The sequence below is a fragment of the Tachypleus tridentatus genome, chromosome 8, assembly GCF_004210375.1.
Source record: "Tachypleus tridentatus isolate NWPU-2018 chromosome 8, ASM421037v1, whole genome shotgun sequence".
Classification (NCBI taxonomy): Eukaryota; Metazoa; Arthropoda; class Merostomata; order Xiphosura; family Limulidae; genus Tachypleus; species Tachypleus tridentatus.
In genome coordinates this window covers 1,964,251-1,990,939 of record NC_134832.1, presented here as the reverse complement: position 1 = coordinate 1,990,939, position 26,689 = coordinate 1,964,251, and the positions used below count along the sequence as shown (strand labels likewise).

Here is a 26,689-nt window from a genome sequence, read left to right as displayed (position 1 = left end):
AAAAATCAGAATAGTTTATAAGATTTGACCTGAGGCAAAACTTCTATTTCATGCGTAAAGTGTATAGATTTTAACATCAGAAGCTAGTTAAAGAGATAACCTTGTATAAAGTTAATATGAAATAAGAAATATTCTATTATTCTATTTCGCTGTTTTATTTTTACGTTATTGCGAACGTAGTTTTTAAAGATAAAATCAGCTCTTTAGTAGATAAGTAAAATTCAAAAGGTGGAAAAAAATGACCCAGAAAGCGTAGTTACAACTGCTGACATTTTTTGACAACAGAACTATTAACATTCAGTAACTGTTTAACTCACAACAATATTACAAAACATCAGTGCATTTTTTGACTGATAATCGAACATAATTGCAGTGATTCATATTCCAGAACTACGTGTGGCGTCATCTTACAGAGTTTAAAAAAGTTGTTTTTTTTTTGTTTCTCATTAACCATGATGCACTTTGTTGCTTTTATAACATTCTTCTGATACCCTGAAAATTACTTTAATAATGTTCTCAAACCACAACAAAAAACATTACAACATCTACACACCTGAAGACTAGAAAGACCTGCACAAAAATGCCCACAGTAAACATTCATTTCCCAAACAACACAATCACAACCAAAATTCGTAAACCCATTAATTAAACAATCGCAACTGAAAATCAACCAAATTCAAGAACCGGGTGAAACAACTAATAGTTTACTCTTCGTTCTCTCAAAAAAAATTGACAAAAAATAATTCAACTCCAAAGAAAGCGGTTTTGAGCATTTGCTACACTAAAATCGTAAATTATCTAAGCACGTGCAACATATCTGGAAAAGTCTATCTACCATTATACAGATTAAATAAAAACAAACTCAAATATAATAACAAATAACACATTTACATTATAAATATACCCATAAATGTAAACAAAAAATCTTCAAAACTGATTGCATTAATAATATTATACAAATATGAAATATTTGTAAACAATCTTATATCCACAATTAATTAAACACGTATAAACAAGATTATACCAAAAACCGGTATTACAATTATATATAATGTTAAATCCGTAATACATATTGTTCCTCAGAACAAAGCCGTAGATAAAATCGTTTCTTATAGGTTATTGTAGTAACATAGTACAATTAAGTCTGAGAACCTATTCCTCTTTTACCTTAAGTTGAGAACAGTACACATATTTACTCCATCACAATTAATGTACACTATTGTGCTCAAATATGCTCACACCAATGGATAAATTATATCGTGCACAAAATCTAATAAAATGGCTACTGTTATTACTTAATCCACCTTTATTCACCTGTTAGTCTTTCATCTCCATGATTTCTCTCGTCTATTTTAGCATCTATATCACCAAAGCATGCTCAAACCTTTCTTTCAGTCACCTTTCATTTTGTACAAAACGTTAACTAAATACATCTGTTTAGTGTATTTACACTTTATTAATGTATCTACTTTAAAAACTGGAACTGGATATTGAAACATATTATTCATACCATTTCAAAATGTTCTTCATCAAAATAATATTTGAATATTTTATCAATACACTCCCCTTACGGAATATATTTTATCAATTAGTTAAGTATTAATTTGCACACAAAATATATTTGTGACTGATTTTTATAAACTCTAAATTAGTAAGGAGTTTACACTTTTATTCTTCAGAATGTCTACGAGAGTTGAAATAAAACTACAAATAATACTGGTTGGACAAATATTTCAAAATTAAAATGTAATACAGAAGTATTGTGGATTAAGTTATAAGTATCGAAAATCAATGAATCTTTTGGAGAACTGTTAAAGCATTCCAGCAAAATGGCAATTTTTATCATAAAAAGTTGTATAACTTGAACTCTGTTGTACGAATTTTAAACAAATTATTTAATATTTTTTAAGAAAAAGGAACTAGTAACAACATTGACAAAACACGATTTATTGGAACAAAACGTACAGTAAAATATTTGTTGAAAAACAGTGTAATACCCTAAAACATTAGAAACCGATCAATAATTTGTTACTTTGATATACATAACCTTATCTGACTTAACATACCTGAAGTTAACCCAATAGCAAACTTTACACACTCTAACTCTCGGATTAATTTAGAAGGTATTTCCTAATATTAATGTTTTATAAGGGATAAAGAAAAAATGTTTATTGTACTCGAATAACAATATATATATATTGAGTTGACTCCGTCCTATTAAATCAATCAATACTAGCTACTAAATACCGGAATTTGGTTCTTAAGTATATTAATCCTTGAATTGTAGTTGTTAGCCCTTATCAATTAATAAATGTAGATCATGGAAATCCAATGCTTGTTGATTGGCTAATGTCTTCAGTCATGTGCTTTTGTATACTGTTTTTATTGTGCATTATATTCCAAGATGAAAGAAGCACAGCCATGATGATCAGCAGAGCTCCAACAATGCCTTTGACTCGAACCTGTGAATCTTCAATGAAAAGTTGAAATAAATAGCCAAATACAATTACAGAACAACTTGCTATGCTGCCTGGTCCAGCTTCAACTAGTTGAAAACCACGTGTTATGGCAAGCACACACAATAAACCATCCAATCCTATAGCAGTGATGTAAAAATTGGTCCAAGAACAATCTTCAAATCCTATAACTGGTAGACGTTGCTCACATATTAAATACAAAATCCAGAAGAAAATCATATTAATTGTTATATAGATTGTAAGTAACAGATGATTAACATTATCTAAAAGATTGTTCAAATTAAAATGCAATGAATCCAGTATAGAAGCCACTAATGCAGCAGCAATTCCTTTGTAACTAATAGAAACTTGTTCATCATCTGTAAGTAAATAGTGTGGTTGACAAATGGTAATCACTCCTATTACACAAAGGAAGCTAGAAACAAAAATCGACCACTGAAACGATCTCCCGAATATAAAAACTGAAATTATACTAGAGAAAACCGAATTTGTAGAATATATAGCAGTTACGTCTCCAATAGAAAGAAGAGTGTAGGAATAGTAGAGAATAGTATCTGCTAATGCTCCAGTAAGAGAATGGAGAAAACTCAACAGATTCGTTCTTAGTTTAAAGTTGAACTTAACATTTTTAAAGATGAACAAAGGTAAAAGAACCAACATCTTAACTATCTGAGAAAAACCCATAATATCCAAAAATGACCTGTTTTGGGGAAATTGTTCCAGAACCCCAATGAAAGTCTCGAAGAAACCTGATAACACTATCAGAATAATTCCATGACGTTGTCGTCCACAGCTCATTTGGTTGACACCTTGAATAAAAGAAAATATATCATATTCTAAAAGTTAAGGTTTAAACACCGGAAACCGGCGAAATACTTGTAAAACGACGTATTTAAATTCTAAATTTTGTTTATATATAAACATAATTATATCATAATTAGAATATCGCGGATTAACATATGAATATTCTTGACCACTTGAAACTACTCTGTGTAAAATATAATAATCAAAGTCGATAACGTATTTTTTGTTTAAAATAAAAACCCAGTGCATACAGTATAGGAGGTTAAGTTTGAATACAGTATAGTGAAAATATTTGAAAACAGTAAGCCGCACATTACGATTATTTTTTTATTACTATATAAATCCAGTCCACCTTTTACTTAAATATAGTTAACATGGAGGACAATGAGCAAACAGTGTTTTCTGGTTCTTACAGGTATGAACGTAATTAGCTATACTTATTACTAAGCCAATTTCCTTATTTCTCCTTGCGATGGTATCAGCTTGTTCTGATCAGATAATAAATGTTTTGGTATAAGGCAACATAGATTGACAATGTTAAATTACGTGATTCTAGCAGTAGAATTTACTGATTTAAAAGAAAAGATATGTATTAAATCTCTCACACCGGGTACGTTTTAATAACATATATATCATATATATATAAATAAAAATTTGCTGCTTACTTAAGTTTAATTGAGTGCCCAGTAATCCTGATAATAATTATCATTTTATTTATTACGTACACGGGAAAAATCAACTATAAGCCATCGCTAAATGTTTATAATTTGTTAATCTAAGTTATTTTTGTAGCTCATTTCAAAGTTGACACGATCGAGAAAGACAGTATGATAGTAGACTTTATAGATGTTGTTGCTGTTTGTTACCAAGTGCAAAGTTATACATTGGGCCATTTGTGCTCTACCCGCCACAAGTATCGAAACTCAATTCCTAGCGTTACTGAATTCGAATCCCCGTCACAACAAACATGCTCGCCCTTTCAGTCCTTTTATTATAACATGTAACGGACAATCCCACTATTGGTTGGTAAAAGAGTAGCTTAAGAGTTGGCGGTGGGTGGTGCTGCCTTCCCTCTAGTCTTACACTGCTAAATTAGGAACAGCTAGCCCCGATAGCCCTCGTGTAGTTTGACGTGAAATTCAAAACAAACCAAACCAATCCTAGCGTTGTAGGCTGGAAGGTGTATCCTTGTGCCACTGATGGGCTTATGATAGAACTCAGGTGTTTCAATTCCTTCATTCAAACAAGGGAACTTGGTACTCTTTCAGAGTGATAGTAAACTGAAACTACAGATTTTCTATACAAGTATCATATCAATAAACAACTGACTTATGTAGAAAGAAATCCAATTGATATTCTTATTTTTTTTAAAATAATTTTAATGCCGCTAATATGATAAAGAAAAGCGTATTCATTGTATTTCTATTTATGACAAAAACTACTGTGGCTACCTACTATAATAAAATTTTAACATTGCATTAGCCTATCATTTTATAAAGATTATATATGTGTTTTATAATAGAAAAGTTACACTTAGTCATCTTCTGTGTCTACTGAAGAGAATAAAACTCCTAGTTTTACCGCTGTAAATTCAAAATAACCCTTTTATAGGGAGCTGTTAATTAACTTCTTTACTATACTTCATCCGTTAGGGACTTTTAGTGCAGATGGACTTCAAGTTAACTTTCATACAGTGTGGTTATAGCAATAATTCAACTGATAATTATCCTAAGAAAATAGCTGATAAAATTCATATTGTCAGAATTTTACAACTGAGATTATAAAAATGGTTAAAATATGTGTTAAATTTTAGGTCGTTGGCCCTTATTTTGTTTAGAGAATGAAATGTGTATTCACTATTAACTAATGAATATTATTACAAAATAATCGCTATTATTGAAGTGAACAATAATAATAAACTTAAAATTCAATAATATCAAAATATTGAGTTTCTAAAATTATCTGATATAGTCTCCCTTAAATATAGAATATTTATAGTTAAAATTAAGCACAATGCGCTATCTTTGGTCTGCTCACTAGAGGTATCGAAACCCGGTTTTTAGCAGTGTGAGTCCGCAAACATATCGATCTGCCACTGATGTGCTGTAGTTAATTTAAACTAGTAAATTTATTTTAAAAATATTATAAATCAGGTTTCATAAAGTGGAAATTCTAATTATTCTAAAAATTAGCTTAATTAGAATTTTTAAATGATTGCGAAAACGTAAAACTTGTATTTAAATGTGTTTAGTTTGAATGTATCTCATATTAAGTTTTGTTATTTTTAACAGTATTAACAAATTCAGAAACAGTTATTAAATATATTATAACTAAAACAAAATTAATACATGTATGGCAAAACCAAACAGAAGTATTTACTAATGCTTAAGTATCACAACAGAGGGAGTTTTACATAATCATTTTTTGCTAGTAGATGATTTTTACATTTTGTAAGGTAGATAATTAGTGGTTAAAAATTTAATAATCATCTTTTCCATGAAACAAATCCATAATGTGCATAAGTGTTCTGTTTCCAGTGGCCCTAAATGATGCAGTAGGGAAAACAATGAAAAACCTAGCGGAAACAATACAATTAGATAATATTGTTTTACACTGAACATTTGATAGAAGTTTCATAAAAAGTAAAACAGAAAATTATAGTATATCGAGTAACCTCCCATAATACATGTAGACCTCATATGTTTCGTTGAAAGCATGCAATGTTCAAACTTCGAAATGTTGTTAGAAATATCTTATATAAATGGTATTAAGACCACTGTTATTTTCTTTGTATCTCAACTAGCCCAAATACCTTTGGATTGGGCGAAACGTATGGTCACCAAGGATAAGACGAATATTATGTGGTTGAAATACTATACATTATTTTAACACATCCCCTTGGCATGCCGATATGACTTCAGACTTATAATGCAAGAAACCACGTATCGATACCTGCTATACAGGCAGATAGTTCATTGCATAGCTTTGTGCTTAATTACAAATAGACCAATATTATTGTAACTCTTCAAAATTTGTAAAAAAGTAGTTTAGAAATATAATTTTAAAATATATAGTAGGCTCACATATTGTACCAGCACTATACCTTAATTGAGAAAGAATGTTGATACTTGGAACAAAATATAATGAGCTTGAACGCAGACATTTTTCGAGAAATGTTGTAATAGATATTGTCCTTCAAAGGTTAAACTGAAATAAAAGTGTAACATGAAAATGTCTTTCCTTGTAAACTGTACAAAAGAGATAGGACAAGAGAATATTTTATCTTTTCTTTAATTTATGGGGCTAATTCTTTCATGATATTACAAAATGTAAATTTCAACCCTATAATAATGCTTCACTGATTCCTGATAACAACTAAATGAGTTATGATGAGAATACTTATCATTTTCCTATCATCCCATGTACTTGTATGAAAAGCATGTCATAACGATTCTGCTTCAATGAACATACTGATGGAAGTTATGGTTATCAAGTGCAGTCTCTTAACTACGTAGAAAAAATCTAGCATATGACATCGGTTTTTGCTAGAAGAAGGTAATTTAATATCATTCTACAAATAACTATTGATAAAAACAGTGTTTAACACTATATATTAACATTTTATCGCGAAACAGAAACAGGTAACTTTGAAAACAGGAAAAGAAAAGGCAAAATACCTAAACTCAATGATACTTGTGTTAAGTATCTTTGTATACGCAGCCTTTGTGACAAAAGAAAAACCGATCTCAAGCATGAAATAAACAACCATGTACCAAAAACTGTCCAGATCTACAGTATCAAGAATACTCAATGACAATGGAATATTTGGTCATGTAGCAGTTTAAAACCCTTTACTTTGATCTTCAAGTGTTGTCATAAGACTTGAATTTGCAAAAAATTACAAAAATTAGACACCGGAAAAAGGTGTTATATGTGGATAAGTTCAAGTTTGAAATATTTGGTTCAAAGCGTAGGTTGCACGTCCGACGTAATAACGTTAAAAGATACTTACATCAATTCATAGCATCTACCAAAAAGAATACGAAAGGAAGTGTGATGGTCTGGAAGTGTTGTTTTTTTTTGCTGAAGCGACAGGGGATATTTGAGAAATAGATGGTGGAATAATATACCAATGTAAGCACCATCAGATACTGATCTGTCATACTATACGCAATGGTTTGTGTATTACTAATAAAGGAATTTGCTACCAAAAAAAACATAATCTTCTCAAACACTCAACAAACATATACAAAATTTACTTAGCTAAGAAAGAAGCTCCTGGAGTAACTCAGATGGTGCAATGGCCCCAACATAATCCGGATCTCAACCTGATTGAGCAGATATGGGGTTTGACAGTTTATAAACTAAAAAATTAAAGATGACTTCCAAAGGTGACTTTATGTAATTGTACTAGATACATTTGGAGAAAATCCCGAAGAACACTTTCAAAAATATTTTGCAACAATTCCTAAAGACTCCCTGTAGTTATGAAAGCAAAAGAGAGACACACGAAATATCAATTGTTTCTTGAACTCAGAACATTCACTGCGTTTTTATTTTACTAAATACTGTTCTTTGAAAGTAACATGAAATCTAAATGTTGATTTTCTTCTTAACACATTTGCACAGTACTATATTTCATGAAAAGACTAAAGTTTACAAGCTCATTGAGCACATAAAAATTTAATCTTTATTATAACCACCTGATATTTGAAATAAACAAATAAAACTGATATAACGTTAAGTGACAAATTAATAAATTTATATAATTTAGCTTATTTAAAATTACAAAGATGAACAAATGATGTATGCCTAAATACCATGGTGATCGGACATTTAACTTTTCCTGCAGGGAGAGTATTTATTAATTATAATAAAGTGTTAGATAACATCGCAAATGAGGAGATAAACAACATTGTATCTCTTCATTGTGCATTGAATTAATCCATTTACATTTATCATTCAATGTTCACTACTATTTTTGATACTGCAATTGAAAAATATTTAGCACAACACAATGTTTCGATACAACTTGGAACCTATTGGTCCATCATGGCTGTTTCATACTCTTAACTAAATTCAAATAAATAAAAAATATATTAAATCCAGCGCTTGTCATTTGTACACTTATCAAACATTTTCTAAAAGTCAGAATTATTGCCTTCACAACACCCAAAGACCAACCATCCAATTAGAAAAAGATTACTATTACCCTGCCAAAATTTATATTTATGTCTTTATGTCCCCTACTTTTATCAACACTATCGATTATATTTAAAATTTTAGCCACCCCAATCAGATTCCCAAAAACTTTTCGTTTTTAAAAGAAAATAATATGAGGGATTTCAACCTCTCCTTGTTTACAAACCCCTCAACTTTTAGTACCATTCTAGTAATCCTTTCCTGAACCATTTTCAACAAGTTAAGGAGTCCAAGAATGAATATAACATTCAAAATGTGACTGTACAGTGAAATTATCAGCTCTTTAGACTCGTATTTAATATTTCTACAGATAAAACATAAAATCGTATTTGCCCTATCACTAGTAACACGATTAATTACTGATTAACTATTAAGCTAAGGTCTCTTTCCCTCATAACACTGTTAAAGTTATTCCCATCCAACTTATACTTCAAATTCTGATAACCCACATCCATTGTATTCCATTTATCATAATTAAAACAACATTAATTTCCCCAACTCACGGCCCGTCATGGCCAAGCATGTTAAGGCGTGCGATTCGTAATCTGAGGGTTGCGGTTTCGCATCACCGTCGCGTTAAACATGCTCACCCTCTCAGCCGTGAGGGCGTTATATTGTGACGGTCAATCCCACTATTCGTTGGTAAAAGAGTAGCCCAGGAGTTGGCGGTGGGTGGTGTTGACTAGCTGCCTTCCCACTAGTCTTACACTGCAAAATTAGGGACGGCTAGCACAGATAGCCCTCGAGTAGCTTTGTGTGAAATTCAAAAACAAACAAACATTTCCTCAACTCATTAAATTATATAAGTCCTTTAGTAAAACAGCAGTATTCTCTTCACAGCGATCAATACTTAAGACCTTAATATCATTTGCGCATTTAAGTAATTTATTGACTTCTCCTTCATCTATATCATTGATGTAAATCTAAAATAACAAAAGACCTATCTGAGGCCCAAGGAACCGCACTAGTGACATTAATCCAGTTTGACTGACTTCCATTTGTAAAAAAAATCTGCTTTCTTCAATCGAGACTATTTTCTATCAAATTAATTAATTCCTTCCCACATTTATATAATTAAGTTTCTCTACAAGCCTTTTATGTAGCTAAAACTATTCTAACGTTTTGCTCTTCCTCACTGTGTTTAAAGAAATCATTACCACTATTTTTTCAGCCAACCTTTTCTCATACATTTTGTTTCATGTCCTAATTTCCTGTCTCAGCAACTTTCTTGGTCTTCTATTATTTTCAAACTTTATTCTCACAAGTCAGTTTAAATTTCCTAAATTTAGATCATTTTCTTTAATTTTGTCTCTTGGATTATTTGTGAACCAACCAGATTTTTGTACTTGTCGCTACAATTTTCTTTCTATTAAGAATATGTTTACCTCGAATATTTAAAAAAATATCTTTAAACCTTTTCCATTTTTTATCAGTGTATCCAAATAATTGATATGCCCAAGTTACAATAGGTGATTGTTGTTACAGTCCTTCTAATTTTGTTTTCAATTTTCAACTAAAATATCGTTATTCCTTATCTCCATGTACAATTTAATATTTAGCCTAATAGAGCAAATATCAACTAAACCTAAAAGTTCCCCAATTTCTACACTTATGATCATTTCCATATCTTACGTTAACAATAAATCTAGAATATCATTGTTTCTAATAGTTTTCTCGGTTAACTGGTGAATAATGTAATTTGATATATTTTCCAAAAACCCTTTATCCTTCATATATTCGCAAACCGGCTGGAATAGGTATAAAATTAAAACAAAGTACAGAACAATGTTTCGACGTTCTAAAGTCATCGTCAAGTGAACAAAGAGTTTGCAACTGACCGTTATAGATCGTCTTAGGAAGCAGAGCGTAAGCGGGTGCGGGATTGTAGGAGGTGTTGCAGTTAGATGTTAAATTATTAATTAGTATAGATATAAAAGTGTTCGTTTATATCAGTTTAATTTTGGTTTGATTGTTGTATAAGTAGGGCTTCTTTGGTTTTGATTTTGTTTATATTTGTTTTCCTTCTTTGTATGGGGGTGTTCTCTGTGGTTATGTTGTGTTAATTTTATTTGCAGTGTTCAAAAACGTGTGTTGGTGTTTTTCTGTGTTATTTGAACTTGGTTTCCATTTTTCTGCTTGTTTCTCCGGTATAGAAATCGTGGTAATTGATGCATGTATTTTGTAAATAATGTTAGTGTAGTGTTTGTCAGTGTAGTTTTTACATAGTATGGACTTTAGTTTTGTACCTGGTGTTTGAATAAATTTGGAGTTTACTTAAATGTTGTGTTTTGTTATAAGTTTTTTCCAAATGTTGGTTATTTTTTCGCTGATGTCGAGAATGTATGGTATGCAGCAGTGTATGGTTATGTAGTGTGTTGTGTCTTTAGATTTATTGTTTTTATTTGTTGTTGGTCTAGGCGTGTGCGTATAATTTTTTCAACGGTTTTTGGAAAACATTTGTTGATGTTCATGAAGTGTTGTTTTATTTTGTTGATTTTATCAAATTAAAATAGTTTTGTGGTTGTGTTTATTTGGTTTCTAAATATGTTGACTTTTTGTTTTGTTTCATGAGCTGAGTCCCAGGGAAAGTATAAATCAGTATGGATAATTTTTCTGTGAATTTTTATTTTGAATTGTGCATAGGCTTTTGTGATATTGCGATTGAGAAACGCTATTTGGTTAGTTTTCCTGTTCACAGGTGAACTTGATGTTGGGGTGTATCGATTTAACGTGTTGAAAACAACTGTATGTTTGTTAGTTTTGTTTGTTTTTGTGAATTTTGAGCAAAGCTACTCGAGGGCTATCTGCACTAGTCGTCCCTAATTTAGTAGTGTAAGACTAGAGGGAAAGCAGCTAGTCATCACCACCCACCGCCAACTCTTGGGCTACTCTTTTACCAACGAATAGTATGATTGACTGTAACATTATAACGCCCCCACGATTGAAAAGGCGAGTATGTTTGGTGCGACGAGGATACAAACCCGCAACTCTTAGCTTAGTGTGTGTTCTGTAAATGTGAATACAGTAATTGTATCATCAACGTACCAGTATAGTGGTGGGTGTAAGGCTGAATTGATCGCTTGAAATTTAATCTGTGTCATAAAAATGTTGGCCAGAATTGGTGACATAGGATTTCCCATACTTAGGCCATTTATTTGTAGGTAGTTTTCGTTATTGAACATAAACTTAGTTTTGGTGGTAGTTAATTCTATAAGGGTTGCTAATTGGTTGCTGGGGATGTTTATCAATGGGTTGTGTTCTTGTATATGAAGTTCTAAAACTATCTTGTAGACTTCAGTCGTTGGAACTTTTGTGAAGAGGAAGATTACATCCAAACTAGCCATTAATGCTTTATGATTTAGTTTATTAAGAATAGATTTAAGGTCAAAAGAGTCTTTGAAAAAGGATCCAGTTAATGTGACATGTTTTGAAAATGCCCACGCTATGTATTTACCGAGTTTATAGTTAAATGATTCATAGGACGATATTATGGGTCGCAGTGAACAATCGAGTTTGTCAGGTCTGAGGGTGCCGTAAAAAGAGTTAAGAAAGTCGAAACGTTGTTCTGTACTTCATTTTAACTAAAGTGCTAATTCCCGTACCAGCAATCTTGAGAATATATTTTTACTTTATGTAGGATTTTCGTTATCACGAATTTTTTTCTCCTTCATGGCTTGACTTTTAAATTTTTCAATCTACATGCCTGAAAGTAAAATCACCCATAATTAAAATTTGCAAACAAATGAAATTTTAATCTCGTTGTAAAGTTTCTCTCATTTCGTCACTATTATTTAGTGATTCGTAACAAATTTCCACTAAATACCTTTACTGTTTATATCCCACAATAGAAACTGAAAAGGATCTAATCTCGTTACTAATATCTTTGATGTAAGGATTTTGTTACAAATAGGGAAGAAATAAAACATTACTTAGACCACATTACTGTTTCGTTTACCAAAATGAAGATTTTTTATTGTTATGTTTGTTAATAAAAATAGAAACAAACTGAAGATTTGCAACCTGGTTCATTCTGATTAATTTTTTCCTGCAGTATACATCTCTTTATCTCAAAATTACGTGGTATTGTCTTTCTTTTAGGTATTTTCATTTGGAGCACCTCGTTTCAATGACCAACAGTCATCAGTTATTGCGTTTATACAACACTTTCTCCGACACCTTCTATTCATTCCCCTGATGTTTTCACGAAACCTGCTCACATGGTTAAGGTACAAAACAATCCCCATCATCACTTATATTACATATATTCAATATATATGGCTCCTGCTTAGATCTGCACACGTTAAAACCAGGTTTCGATTTCCCTCGGTGGACACAGCAGATAGCCTAATGTGGCTTTGCTATAAGAAAACCTACACAAGCACTATAGACATAGAATGCAAGTGCAATATAACCTTTAAAAGCTAATGTTTTGATATATACATCTGACTTGAGTGTTCTATATTTGACAGAACAATTCTGTTTTAGCCATCAATGCTTAAAACGTGAGTCTTCTACGTGAGGATTAACGCTACTATTTCCGAAGCTTAAGGTCTTTGCTCGAATGATTTGGTCTAAAAACAAGAACGGTAGAGTTGTATAATTTACTTTTGCATTTATTCAAACTAAATATAACCTGTTGACATATAAGGTTGTACTTGAAACAGTGCGATTTTTGAAATATGCCTTTCAAGGAGAGGATAGTCTTTATCCTACCAAATAGCGTATTAATTCAAATACAAAGATAATATTATAAAGAATAAAGCTCAATATGCGAAATAAGTTTAATCATTAATTTAGTCGTAGATAAGTCTGATACCCTGGCTAGATGGCATAACAAAGATATCTGCAATAGTCAGGAAATCCTGAGAGGTAGTTTTCAGAAAAGAAGGATAGGCTTAGAGCCCAAGTGGTCTGGAGACTTGGTATCTAAAGAAAGTTATGAGGTAACTGTAAAACATATTTTGAAATAATAATTTAAATAATTAGTAAGTAGGAATGGGAGCAGTAAAATAGGAAGAAAACTTCAAAGTAGGCGTGGCATTTGTTCTAAACCTTTCTACTTCGTGTTTTGGTTTTAGTTTTCCTTAAATTAGACACTTGAATTGAGCTTTGTCAGTAGCTATTTATTTTTAATGGATCAACAAAATTAAAAACTTCAAAAATTAGTGGTTTTGATATTATTATTTTGACTTAACCCTTACCATTCAGTAAACTATAATGTGTTCCATAAACAAAGTATGACTATTGATCTTCCTTTCTCAATTCCAACAGTAAACACTCCCTTATGATATCATGACTATCCGCCACCTCATATTAACCAAAATTTACATTATTACTTGGCCATTACATCATATCAACTTATAGTTAGGACACTCTTAACATTTTATCTTTCTAAATGAGTTCTACTTCTGGTTTGTTAAAGCGACGGAGAATTTGTGTTCATCGTTTGCCTGGAGAACAGATGAGGGAAGACTGTCTTTCGATAAGGAACACACACACACAAAGGAGATGGCGTTGGTGTTCGGGCAGCTATTCATCATGATGAAAAAATTTCTCTTTGCATCCTCCAGGAATACGTCATTTATACCATATGGAACGATATATCTGTCATATACTATTGCAAGGTTTTGCAATAACTTTCTGTTCGTCGTTTAGAATGTCACTATCTACATTGCACATGTTGTATATGGTTGTCACGACTAAAAGGGTGTTAGAAGATTGCCATGGCCAGCAAAAACTGTAAGTTGTAACTATATTGAATCCTCATTGGCAGAACGGAGCTGTAAAATTGCTAACCACAACCCTAAATCCGCTAATATAGCTGAGTTGCATCGTCATCTAATGACAAGTAGGAATGAAATCACGTAGAATTATATCTGTAACTTTACTAAGAGCATGCCATAATGCCTTGCGGAGGTTATTAGAGTAAGAAGAAGACTAGCCACATAGTGACGCATTTAATAATGTTATATTTTATCATTATATACATGTTTTGGTGGAGCTTTATATTAGGTAAACTACTGATTTACTCTTTTCTATACTGGTGTCTGATAACACTGTTTCCTGTTCTAATAAATAATTAATGATGTCCATAAAATCTGTTTCACTATAAAAGTTACATGAGTATACGTTCAACATAACTAATATATTTATTTTAGTTTGACAGAGCGAAGTGACTTTGGATTTCATCTTATTATTAATAATATTATTAATTGCAAAATATGTAAACATTTCAGCCAAGATTGTAATTGTAAGGAAGAGCTTTTGTTGTTGAATATCGAGAATATAGTAAGCTATGTAGATGCCGTTTTATAACTGCGGATTCAATACATTAGAGCTGATATTCCAATACTATCAAGTAGGAATGAACGATAAAAGCAGTCTAAAAATTATCTTCTTCACAGGAAATCGTCGGAACAGTACGGTCTCAAACTACATTCTTTAGGAAATATTTTCGAAAGTCCTTTTATATGAGCATTTATTACACTCACATTAGACTGATTAAAGTTCAAAGTGACATCACTAAGTGCTTTCTTCAGTCTAATGTGAATTTTAAATATCTTACTTTATACCTACCAAACCAGAACTTAAAAATATTATGAGATCCGATATATTTGAAGGTAATTTCAAACATGTCCATGAAGAGAAATGTATGATACACATCGATCACATTTTGACAAAGATTGTCTCATACAATGCTAGGTGAAAACCACATCAGAAAGCAAACTCCTTTTTAAAACAACGCTCAATATATTCCTTTACAATACTAAAGGCCATACATGTTTAACAAATTAAGAAAACATAAACTATCAGATACTTTAAATGAATCTAAAATCCAACAACAACTACCCAAATGTTCACATTATTCTTACTTCTTTCGCCACAGCTTGATGTGATCCATTTAAACATTTTCTAGTATACTAAATAACGCAGTTAGAAGGTCGTTGGTGTACTGAAAATTTGATTTGTTTCCTGTATATTTTATATAAGCTGGAAAACATCACAAGACATCAGTATTACGTATGGTGTGAAGGAGTAACAAAATAATATTAATTTGTATTTGTAGAATAATTACTTTAAAAGGCACAAGGATTTATTTAAAATAATGTTTTGGATGTATATATTTTATTTTAAAAGGCTGCTTTTCTACTCGTAAAGTTTTATACGCACTTAGAGGGGGTCTTAGTCTAGACAATTGCAATACATTATATACAAACATAAAACTGACTAACTTATATTTGGATATCAAAAATCTGAAAAACATTAGAACATTTGAAAAAACAAAACACTTTTAGAGAAGGAGAAATAGGAGTCTGAGATCATAACTATAAGGTGTCAAGAAAAAATCCGTTAAATAACAAATCTCTATGAAGTTGCAAATCCTTATATCACCATGTGAGTAAATATACAACAAGTAATGAAAGAAGTAAAAAATACTGTTAATAGAAATCCTCGTGAAGTTCAAAATACCTATTTTATCTGTTAGCTAGATCTTATTCTTCCATATAATTGAAGTCTATAAACATAATCTGTATACCATCTTACTGGATTATGATAATACTCTGTGCGTATAGAAACGGTACCTGCCTTTAAAAAAAATGTAATAAAGCTAAATATATAAGTTGAGCTATAAATATAAATTGAGACATTATGAAATATGCTTGCAATTTTATGGAATTATAGGAACACAGTCCGCCTTTGTAATATAATTAAAATGCTTCTAGTAATACCATCTGCCTGTAGAACCTTAGAAACAGATTCCACCTATTGAATTATTTGTATACTACAAATAATAAGTAGTAAAAAATCTAAAGAAGCAGAAATTTTTTGATATATATATGGCACAGAGAAACACAGTCGACCAGAGAATGTTATAAAAAACGTAGAAACAAACAAGCAATCCAAATTACCATCCAAGGATGAGATGAACTCGAAACACATTGCATGAGGTAGCTGGATATAATACCAGGTATCACCTTATAAGTATGAAAATAACAATGATAAGTTCCAACCCTAAACATACACGAAACTCTGATAGAAAAGAGCAAGTGTTTATATTAAAAATCATCATTAGAGGAAACAATAACATAGAAAAAGTTTTATAGGGCTTTGAAAAGAAACAAAAGTGGTATAGTTTGTATGAAAATACTGCAGTTATATGGTTTGTCTTTATCCACTCTTGGTTAGTCGTCAGTTAACCAGAAACAGTCACATACAAACCATGAACAAGTGGTTGTGGTTGTATTGAATATTTCACTTATCACAATTACCTTGAGGGAACTATTTGTGAACGTAAATCTGTTGAATATCTTAAAGAGCTGTACAAACACGGAGCATTGTGTATAGAATGTCATGTTTCCAGCTCTCTTTCTTCACAGTACAAATACATTAATGAAATAAATAACTGAGAAAAGAAGATTTTATTTGCTTTGTTTTGAATTTCGCACAAAGCAACTCGAGGGCTATCTGCGCTAGTCGTCCCTAATTTAGCAGTGTAAGACTAGAGGGAAGGCAGCTAGTCATCACCACCCACCGCCAACTCTTGGGTTACTCTTTTATCAACGAATATTGGAACTGACCGTCACATTATAACGCTCCCACGGCTGAAAGGGCGAGCATGTTTGGTACGACGCGGATTCGAACCCGCGACCCTCGGATTACGAGTCGAACGCCTTAACACACTTGGCCATGCCGGGCCATAAGAAGATTTTACCTTTAACAATGGATATCAAGTTTCCTCCAGAATTAACAGACTGGAGTCAGGCTCACTAACATATATTCACGACTATTCGATGCACAGTGAGACGTCCCTCAGGACGTAGTAACTAAGATACAACTCTATATAATTTTTGTGTGGTCCGTCATGGCCAAGCGTGTTAAGGCGTGCGACTCGTAATCTGACGATCGCAGATTCGCATCTCCGCCGCACCAAACATGCTCGCCTTTTCAGCCGTGGGGGCGTTATAATGTGACGGTCAATCCCACTATTCGTTGGTAAAAGAGTAGCCCAAGAGTTGGCGGTGGGTGGTGATGACTAGCTGCCTTCCCTCTAGTCTTACACTGCTAAATTAGGGACAGCTAGCACAGATAACCCTCGAGTAGATATTGTGCGAAATTCAAAAAAACAAACAAACAAACAAAAATACAATTTTTGTGAATTATATTCAATTTTCCCAAAATTCCATATAACCAGACGGATGGTGTTGTCGTTTGGAGCACGTCACGTGACCCTATGGTTGCTGCAAAAACATTTCAGTCTTCCTTTAACCATGTAAACTCGTGCTCTAATAAGTCTAAATTAAAAGAAGAGAACAGTAAAAAACCTATAGCAACAAAACTAACTCTATCAGTATCAAATATTAAATTCACAAAGACTATCGTATTCACAGATATATCTCTTAACCGTGTTCTAAAATGGACTGATCACTCCTCTTACATTTAAAAATCAGTTAATCAGTATATTGCTTTTTTGAAGAAAATTACAGGTATTCGCAAAGGATGCGCACCTGATACCATTATTATTATATACAAAACTTTTATTAGTCTCTTAATTGAATACAGGTATATAGTCACATGTAGTATGTCTATCACCCTCATCCGGAAATTAGAAACTTTAAAATATAATGCCGTTTAATTAGTCCTATGTGTTTTCAAATATACTTCCACCCATCTATCTTGATTCTCTAAAGATTATACCATGTCTCTAAAATCGCATACAAAAAAAACTAATCAAATTATTTTGTCAGACTGCCATGACAAGGGATACTTTGACAAAATAATTTCCAATTTTAGAAACACCTGACACATAGCGTACCGACGAGTCACCTTCTTACATTTATAATAATAAACATGTAGTGTGTTAACTCTACATGACTCTTTCTTCTCGTTTTAGGTACATAGCTTAGGGTTCCACCAGTGGTACAGCAGTATGTTTACAGATTTATAATGCTAAAAACGGAGTTTCAATACCCGCAATTGGCAGACAGAGCACAGCTAGCCCAATATGTAGCTTTGTGCTAAATTACAAAACAAACCAATAAAAATAACTAAGACACTTCCAGATAAAATACTGGACGTCTAGGTAGTGAAAGTTAAATTATTTTGAGGTATTTCCTTCCCCTCCCCCACATCAATATTGCTAGTATTGTATCTATGGAACCAGTTGGTTTATGCTACTCCCCAATTACGTGTTACCTTCAGTTTCTTTTGCTTGCTTGACCACACATTTAAACTTGCATCAAGTTTCTGATTTATTTTTCGTGAAGTTCTTGCTAACTCATGTTTTATTAAGTGCGTGATAAATAGAAATATATTTCTGAACATATCCGTTTCCATTTAATTTGACAATTTCGGTTTCAAAACAAACGCAATGATGGTTTAAAACACAAAAAGCGAAGTGGAACATTGTTTAAATAGTTTTATGAGAAACTCTGGTATTCTCAGGTATGACTGTCAGTTAAATATTATGCCCACAAGTTTAGAGATACAACAATTTCTATGCAAAGCTTGATTAAGTCAAACTAGTTAAGATTTCTCTCCGAAGCAAATGTTAATTGATTAACTAAGTAAAGAAAATAAACATCTGAGTATTGTTTTAACCCGTCCAAGCTTCTCGACCTTCTTATCAACAACTAGACTCTAAATAATTCTAGATAACTTTATTCAATAATCATGTCATATAAATAAGGTTTTAAATTAAAGTGCTCTCCATAGTTCAAGCCTTATCAGTACTTCCCAGGAACACTCTCAGTTATGAGGAAATAAAGTATGTTATTTTGATACAACTACGTATATCCAATACGTCAACACCGAGACAAAAGAATTAATGACTCATCTAGTGTACAAGTCGATAGTAATGATAAACAGCTGTAATGGTCCTGGTATGTATGTGTCTGAGGGCAAGATTAGCGTCATTTACAGTTTTCTATACTATGTTCACGTGTATCATCTAACAAAAAATCTGGCAAGTTCTACAAAATGTTCAACTGTTATCCTAATATACCAGAATAACAGTATTTAGTTTGAAATTATCTTAAAAGTAAATAACATCTACTATTTTTCAACTAAGCACTTTCATTCTCAGAAGTTTTCGTCATCCAAATTACAATATTTAAGTTGCATAAATTTTCTAATTTCTACATATCTTCTACAACTAGTATACAATATATCTTTAAACAGTTAACTTTTGAAGATTCCTATTCGGTATTTGCGTATACGTTGTCAGGTCCAAGTTGAGTAGAAGTTGCGATGTCATAAATATGTACTTATCATTTGAAACTGAGAATGTCACGTACAAATTAAAACATTACTCAGATCCGAAACATATACTATAAAAACTAATTTATGTGTCACGACTTACAAAAGGGTATCACACATGGCATTGATATCATTATAAAATTTCGATATTTTTATTATTTTTTCTCTGTTTTATATCTTTCTTGGTTTCACCATTTTCTTTATCTTGTCTCATTTTCTTTTCATTTTTATCTAGCTCAAGTCTTTCAATATGAAATAATATTTGATACTGTTACGCGATGAATCTTACTAACCGCTTGACTTTTAAATTTTATATTAAACATTTTAATATTACATTAAGGACAATAAGAGTTGACAATCCTCCACTTAGTTGGTGACAAATTGGTCTGTAACGTTTGTGTGTGTGTATTAGAAATATTTCACAGAACATTTCCAAAATAATAGTTTCAGAAATCATAAGATAGATAAAAAGTTCACAGCCTTAAAATACTTCTTAAAAAGAAGTGTAAAAAAGGGGAAATTAACAAAACAATTTTCAAAATATTTCATTAAAATATCTCAAATATTTGAAATTAAGCCAAAATTACGGTTTACAATTATAAAAACAGGAAAATTGAAATACATATTAATAATATCGGTAAACCTTTTCAGTTGTTTTTTTTCTCTAAACTGATAGAAGGTTTGTTTGTTTTTGAATTTCGCGCAAAGCTACTCGAGGGCTATCTGCGCAAGCCGTCCCTAAGTTAGCAGTGTAAGACTAGAGGGAAGGCAGCTAGTCATCACCACCCACCGCCAAAATTGGGCGACTCTTGATTGACCGTAACATTATAACACCCCCACGACTGAAAGGGCGAGCAGCCCCCTGCTGGTACAGCGGCATGTCTACGGATTTACAACGCTAAAATTAGGGGTTCGATTCCCCTCGGTGGACTCAGCAGATAATTTGATGTGCCTTTTCAATAAGAAAACACACTAACACATAAAGGTCGAGGATGTTTGGTGCCAGCGGGATTCGAACCCGGGATTAGAACGCCTTAACATGCTTGGCCATGCCGGACCTTAATAGAAGGACTAGAAGACTTAATACATACTAGATAGCGTTGTATAAGACAAAACCAAATCAGAAGTAAGAGTTTATACTCGTAGTTTGATTGTAAAAAATATCTGTATTTATTTTACTAAAAACTGTTGTCTTTTCTTTCAGCTCTTCTTCGAATAGTTGCTACTCTTCATATACAGAGAAACATAACTTTCCTCATTCGACGTTCAGTTAGCTTGTAGAGAGAGAAATGTACCTTGTAAAGTTTAATATTTCCTACGCGGGGGATAAAGGTACAGCACTACAGTCGGATATTACAGTGACTTCATTATTTGACGCAATGATTTCCGTTCAACGCAAAGATATCAGGACATAACAGATAATAGACTGTTGGAAGACAAGGAAATAACCAGCCCACCAAAATAAGGCACCAAATAGATAATTGTAGGAGATCAAATTACATAGATCATCATCACCTGACACTTATGGTGATAATAAAGTTGTATTAACTATATAAACGATACATGTTTCTAAATATTGCTGAACAATTAGTTAAGTCATATAGAAGTCTTGAATTGGATGTTTAAAAAGAATATTTGAAACAAATTAAAAAACATGTTAATTTTATCGCTAAACATAATGATTAAATACCTAACAGAAATAATTTGTTTCTTAAAAATGTAAAATAATATTTCAGGATTTTTACAGTAATAATAGTGATATACTATATTATATATTGCAATGAATGTTTGTTTTTTGTTTTTGAATTTCGCACAAAGTTACTCGAGGGCTATCTGTGCTAGCCGTCCCTAATTTAGCAGTGTAAGACTAGAGGGAAGGCAGCTAGTCATCACCACCCACCGCCAACTCTTGGGCTACTCTTTTACCAACGAATAGTGGAATTGATCGTCACATTATAACGCTTTCACGGCTGAAAGGGCGAGCATGTTTGGCGCGACGGGGATATGAATCCGCGACCCTCAGATTACGAGTCGCACGCCTTAACACGCTTGGCCATGCCAGGCCCAATGCAATGAATGTGGGTCTTTTGAGTGACTTTTATTTATTTTAAATTTGCAAGTAATCACTCATTTTTCTATTGAAAAATACTTCAATAATACTTTAAGTTTTCAAATAATTATTTGATTCACTGTTTGTGTTCAGTTTTTTGAAAGGATAGTTTTTCAATGATAGAAATGTTAAAACCTTGGAAGTAATTTTTGTTGTTGTTTTGAATTAAGCACAAAGCTACACAATGGGCTATCTATGCTCTGCCCACCACGGGTATCGAAACCCGGATTTTAGCGTTGTAAGTCTGCAGACATACCGCTGAGCCACTGGGGGGGGCAGTAATTTTTTGGGGGGTTATGTCTGGTCTTAATAATGTATACGGGACTGTCAATAGACTTCGTAACTGTATAATAGTCGAAGTATTTATTAATGTCTTTTCCCATAAATATCAAATTTTAGAAATTTTCTCATTATTAATTTGTAACAGTTTATATTTGGTTGCGAGTTGAAAGTTGTAATAACTGATGTTTGTCATAAATAGCATATTACCAACATTTTCCACACGTATTGTCTCCGGTGGTGATCATTTGGTGATTGTGGGCAGCCGATGTTTAGCTTTTAGCTTATTTGTTTGTTTTTCATGCATTTCCACATAAGTATTTACATTGTAAATTCGTTTACAGCTTTTTAATCAAACTTCATAATTTTACACTTTAACTTTCAATTCTATCTGTTGCTTTATTTATTTTGGTTACTCATAGTTTCAGTTAACACAAGTGATAATGTGTCTGTATTTCAGACTACTACATTTAAACGAACAAGATTGATAACTAACACAATCTGGATGTTGTTTTTAAACAAACTACTGTCTTATTAAGCCCTGTAAGTACCAATAATACATTTCAAGTAATAGTTTTGGATTTATACAAGTGATCCATTATTCTAAACTACAGTTTTTTTTACTATGGGTTAAAATCGTAACAATTGAACACTATTGTTACTTTATTCAACCTTAACTTGTTTCGATATAACAGAGTAGTATATTATAGCTACAAAGAAGCAAATACAGCTGACCTGGTCGAAACTTGAGTTACATATCTTCCAAATAACTTCTTTCTTTCCAGTATTTTGTACTGGAACAAGTTACACCAACATAAAATGTGTTTACATATTGAATGATGCAACACCTTTACGTTGTTCTAAAGTTTTTCATTAAACAAATTAATTAACGAAAATATAAACAATAATTCTACATGAAAAACCAAATACGTTTAGTACTATAGCAATTTATTAAGTAGCATACAACCTTAAACAAAAAAAGATAAAGACATTTCCAGTGTAGTCTATGGCATAACAGTATATTTCACATTTATGTGCCACGCTACATATTCTGTTTAAAAACTAACAATTATTTTAAAATAACCATTATCTTATAAAAATTCTAAATGTAAATGAGTTTACAGCCTCAAAAGTACAATAAAATACCAATAACTTACTATACAAAATTAAAATCAATATAAAACCATAATAAGGCTCGGGAACGTTTATACACTCTACATGATTCGAAGTATCAATGCGTCATCTTCAAAAGTGTAATGTTTTGCAAAAATATAAACCTTATTTATTCAATTACTAGAATACTAATTTGTAAGTTAAAGAAGTTCGTGCCCTGTGCTGGCAAGATTTCTAGCAAACCCACAGTCCTTATTCAGTAATCTAAATTTATTTTTTATATTTAATTATCTCAAAAGATTCGCTTATATTCATATAAAATAAATTTCTAGATTGTGGTAAAATCACATTACTTTTTATTATTTTTATCATTTCTTTTGTGCTCATTAATTCTGAATTTTATGTTTGTTCTAGTTTGTCCTGTTTAAGCTATTTTACCTTTACATGATATCTTATGTTATGTTAAAAATTAGAAATGTTAAAAAATAATATTACTATTTCACCTTTAGCAGAACACATCACTAAAATTAAACAAACAATTTTTTGGGAAAAACTGTTATGTTAATAAAACCTAAAATTTTAATTATTATGAACATATGTGAATCTATTAAAGTAGCTAATTATAAAAAAGTAAATTTAAATGATTGAATAAGGATTATGGAAATGTTGTCAGTAGAAATGGCGCAAAAATTTTAATACCCAAATTAATTTTATGATAATTATATAAATAATGATTATATTTTGCCAAAACTGTACTCCTGAAGATGACGCAATGATACGTAGAAACATGTCGAGTGCATGAAATTGTTTTCCAATCTCGTCATTTTTTTATGATGGATTTTAATCTTCTATAGTGAATTATTAGTATTTTATTGTAACTTTGAGACTATAAACTGTCTTATATTTAGAAATGTGTATTAAATAATCCTTGTTTTAAAATAATCATGAGTTTTTTTAAACATCGAACATTACCTATGTACCAATGAATTAAAAAAATATATATATATTCTGTTATTGTACAATAAATACTAAGCAAACAAATAAAGGCTTGTGATAAAACTATAGCTTACCTACATTCTAAACAGAAAGTACACTTAAAATAAATACCTGTCTTAAAACACATTAACAGTTATAAATAACATAAATTAAAGTAAAAGCTTACAACTAAAAGCTAAACGTAATTATTTTCGTGAAATTTGTTTGATTTGAATTCCGCGCAACTCTACATAAGAGCTATCTGCGTTAGCCGTCCGTAATTTAGCAACTAGTCAACATAACCAGCTCTTGAGCTATCTTTATACATACATTCCAATATGAAATACCGTGTATGATTGTCTGTTTTTCACTCTTTAATGAAATGAACTTGATTACAACATCTTAGTTAACGTTAAATAGTATAAACTTGTAAATTGCATCATTTACCCAATAGCAAACGTTTCTATTTACCATATAAATTAACAAAAACACAACTTTAATAAACAGTTTATACGCGCCAGAAATAACAGAAATTTTTCAAACACTTTCTTGAAAAGCATTGTAAAAACTGACGTATAAAGAAAGTGAAAAAAACGATTCACATCTGATCTTTCTGAACACCTAAACACTTAGATGTTGAAAACAGTTTAATTTTCATACTTCCATTAAAACAGTTGGCAAAATATAAATCTTATTCAACTGATAAAACATCCCGTAATTCAAGGATAAAACAACTGAGTATGGATTATTTTCAACTTACTTGTATGATGAGAGACAGACTGGAAGAGTTGTACGACGACTTTGTATGTAAGGCACATCAATTCAGAATAGGAGGTTGTACGTGTAGCTTTATTATATGCTGCAGTACAAGGTTGTCCATGTGTCATGCTACAGATAATCTAGCATTCCATCCTGAGTTAATTAACGACTGAAAAAGATTCCACCTGTGTGTATACACAGAGAAGAATATGTCTCTAGTTTGAAGTTGAAATTAACAAGTACAGCATGACTCCATAGTATTTCTGTGAACGTCAGATAGATCTTTAATGTGCTCTAAACGCAAACAATGTTTATTTTCATTATGCTTTCAAACTCTTTAATAACCGACGGTCTTGTGTACTGAGTCACATTCAAAATTTCATTAGTCCATTTCATTTTTAAAGTATTTTAATGAAGCTAGTGTCGTCAAATATGTTATAAATCAAACGTTTGTTATCACTCAATTTGCGTTCCTTTAATTTCAAAAGAAACATTGAAAGCAATAACGAAAACCACTCGTTTTGTTTTTTCGTGACGCATGAACATTTAAAATGTATAAACAGGTTAACACAACTGAAGTTCTGTACATATGTGTTTAGATAGTAATAATTGTTTATTTGCCCTATTGGTAGATATATTTCAAGAAAGACAAACGGCAGAATGAAGAAGTGGTTAATGATCGTTCCAAGATGAACCGTCAAGCTTGAATCTATCAAATGTTTACTATAGTAAAAAATTATAAATTAAAATGTAAATCCCACTTGATTAAAACAAAACCCTGTGTTAAAATTGTGATTTTTTAAATTAAAAAATATAATAATATCGAACTATTCCACATTCAGAGAGGGCTAGCAAGTACTTTTACTTCAAGTTTATTTTGGTTATTTGAAACAAAAGCCAATGAAGTATTGTTTGTTTTTTTGAATTTCGCACAAAGATGCTCGAGGGCTATCTGTGCTTGCCGTCCCTAATTTAGTAATGTAAGACTAGAGGGAAGGCAGCTAGTCATCACCACCCACTGCCAACTCTTGGGCTACTCTTTTACCAACGAATAGTGGGAGTGACCGTCACATTATAACGCCCCAACGGCTGGGAGGGCGAGCATGTTTGGCGCGACGGGGATGCGAACCCACGATCGTAAGTAAGTGGGCTGGAAGAAATATTTGTTAAAAATAATGAAGCGTATAAGTTCATAGATCACGTAAGAAAAATTAATCCCTATATTAACCATTACATGCTTGATAGAAATGAAACTAGCTCTCACGAAGTCTGATATAAATAAAATAAATTAACATTAAATTCATTAATAAACTAACAATGAATAACCAATTAGTAAACATAAAACAATAAAGAGAAATAAATCGTGCATAAACACCATAATGGTTGATCTATTAACATTTCTTTCATGGAAACCATTTATTAAACATAATAAGTGTTAGTCAATCTTGGTTTTTGCAACTGATGAATATTTACGACTATTATGGGTAAATACTGTAACTGCCAGGAAGTGTAATCGCACAAAACACTCAGCAATGGTAATGTTAAATGGATCAAGGAAATAATAAAACTTTAAAATATTCCGTTTCGCAAATGAATAATAAAGTTAAATGCATAATACATAAACGCATATATACGTAGTAAAAAGAAGAAGGAACAAGTTTGGATAAGATAGAAGTTACTAAGCATAGAGATGATATACTAGCAGATATCTATT

The 26,689-nt window shown here is 31.7% G+C and overlaps 1 protein-coding gene across 1 annotated transcript; it reads right to left on the bottom strand.

Annotated features, from left to right (window-relative positions):
* Positions 1-329: 329 nt before the first annotated feature.
* LOC143258412 (solute carrier family 35 member G1-like) lies at positions 330-25,154 on the bottom strand. Its single transcript, XM_076517315.1, has 2 exons — positions 24,977-25,154; positions 330-3,286 (listed from the first exon to the last, which is right to left on the bottom strand). Exons 1-2 carry the CDS (start codon positions 25,101-25,103, stop codon positions 2,319-2,321), a joined length of 1,095 nt encoding a protein of 364 aa, XP_076373430.1. The 5' UTR covers positions 25,104-25,154; the 3' UTR covers positions 330-2,318.
* Between the last annotated feature and the right edge of the window lie 1,535 nt (positions 25,155-26,689).

Excerpts from the sequence above, each read along its gene's own strand:
- LOC143258412 (XM_076517315.1), bottom strand. The coding sequence starts at position 25,103 with ATGACACATGGACAACCTTGTACTGCAGCATATAATAAAGCTACACGT. Across the intron at positions 3,287-24,976 it reads GTCTGTCTCTCATCATACAA|GTGTCAACCAAATGAGCTGT; the intron begins GTAAGTTGAAAA and ends CTTTTATTCAAG.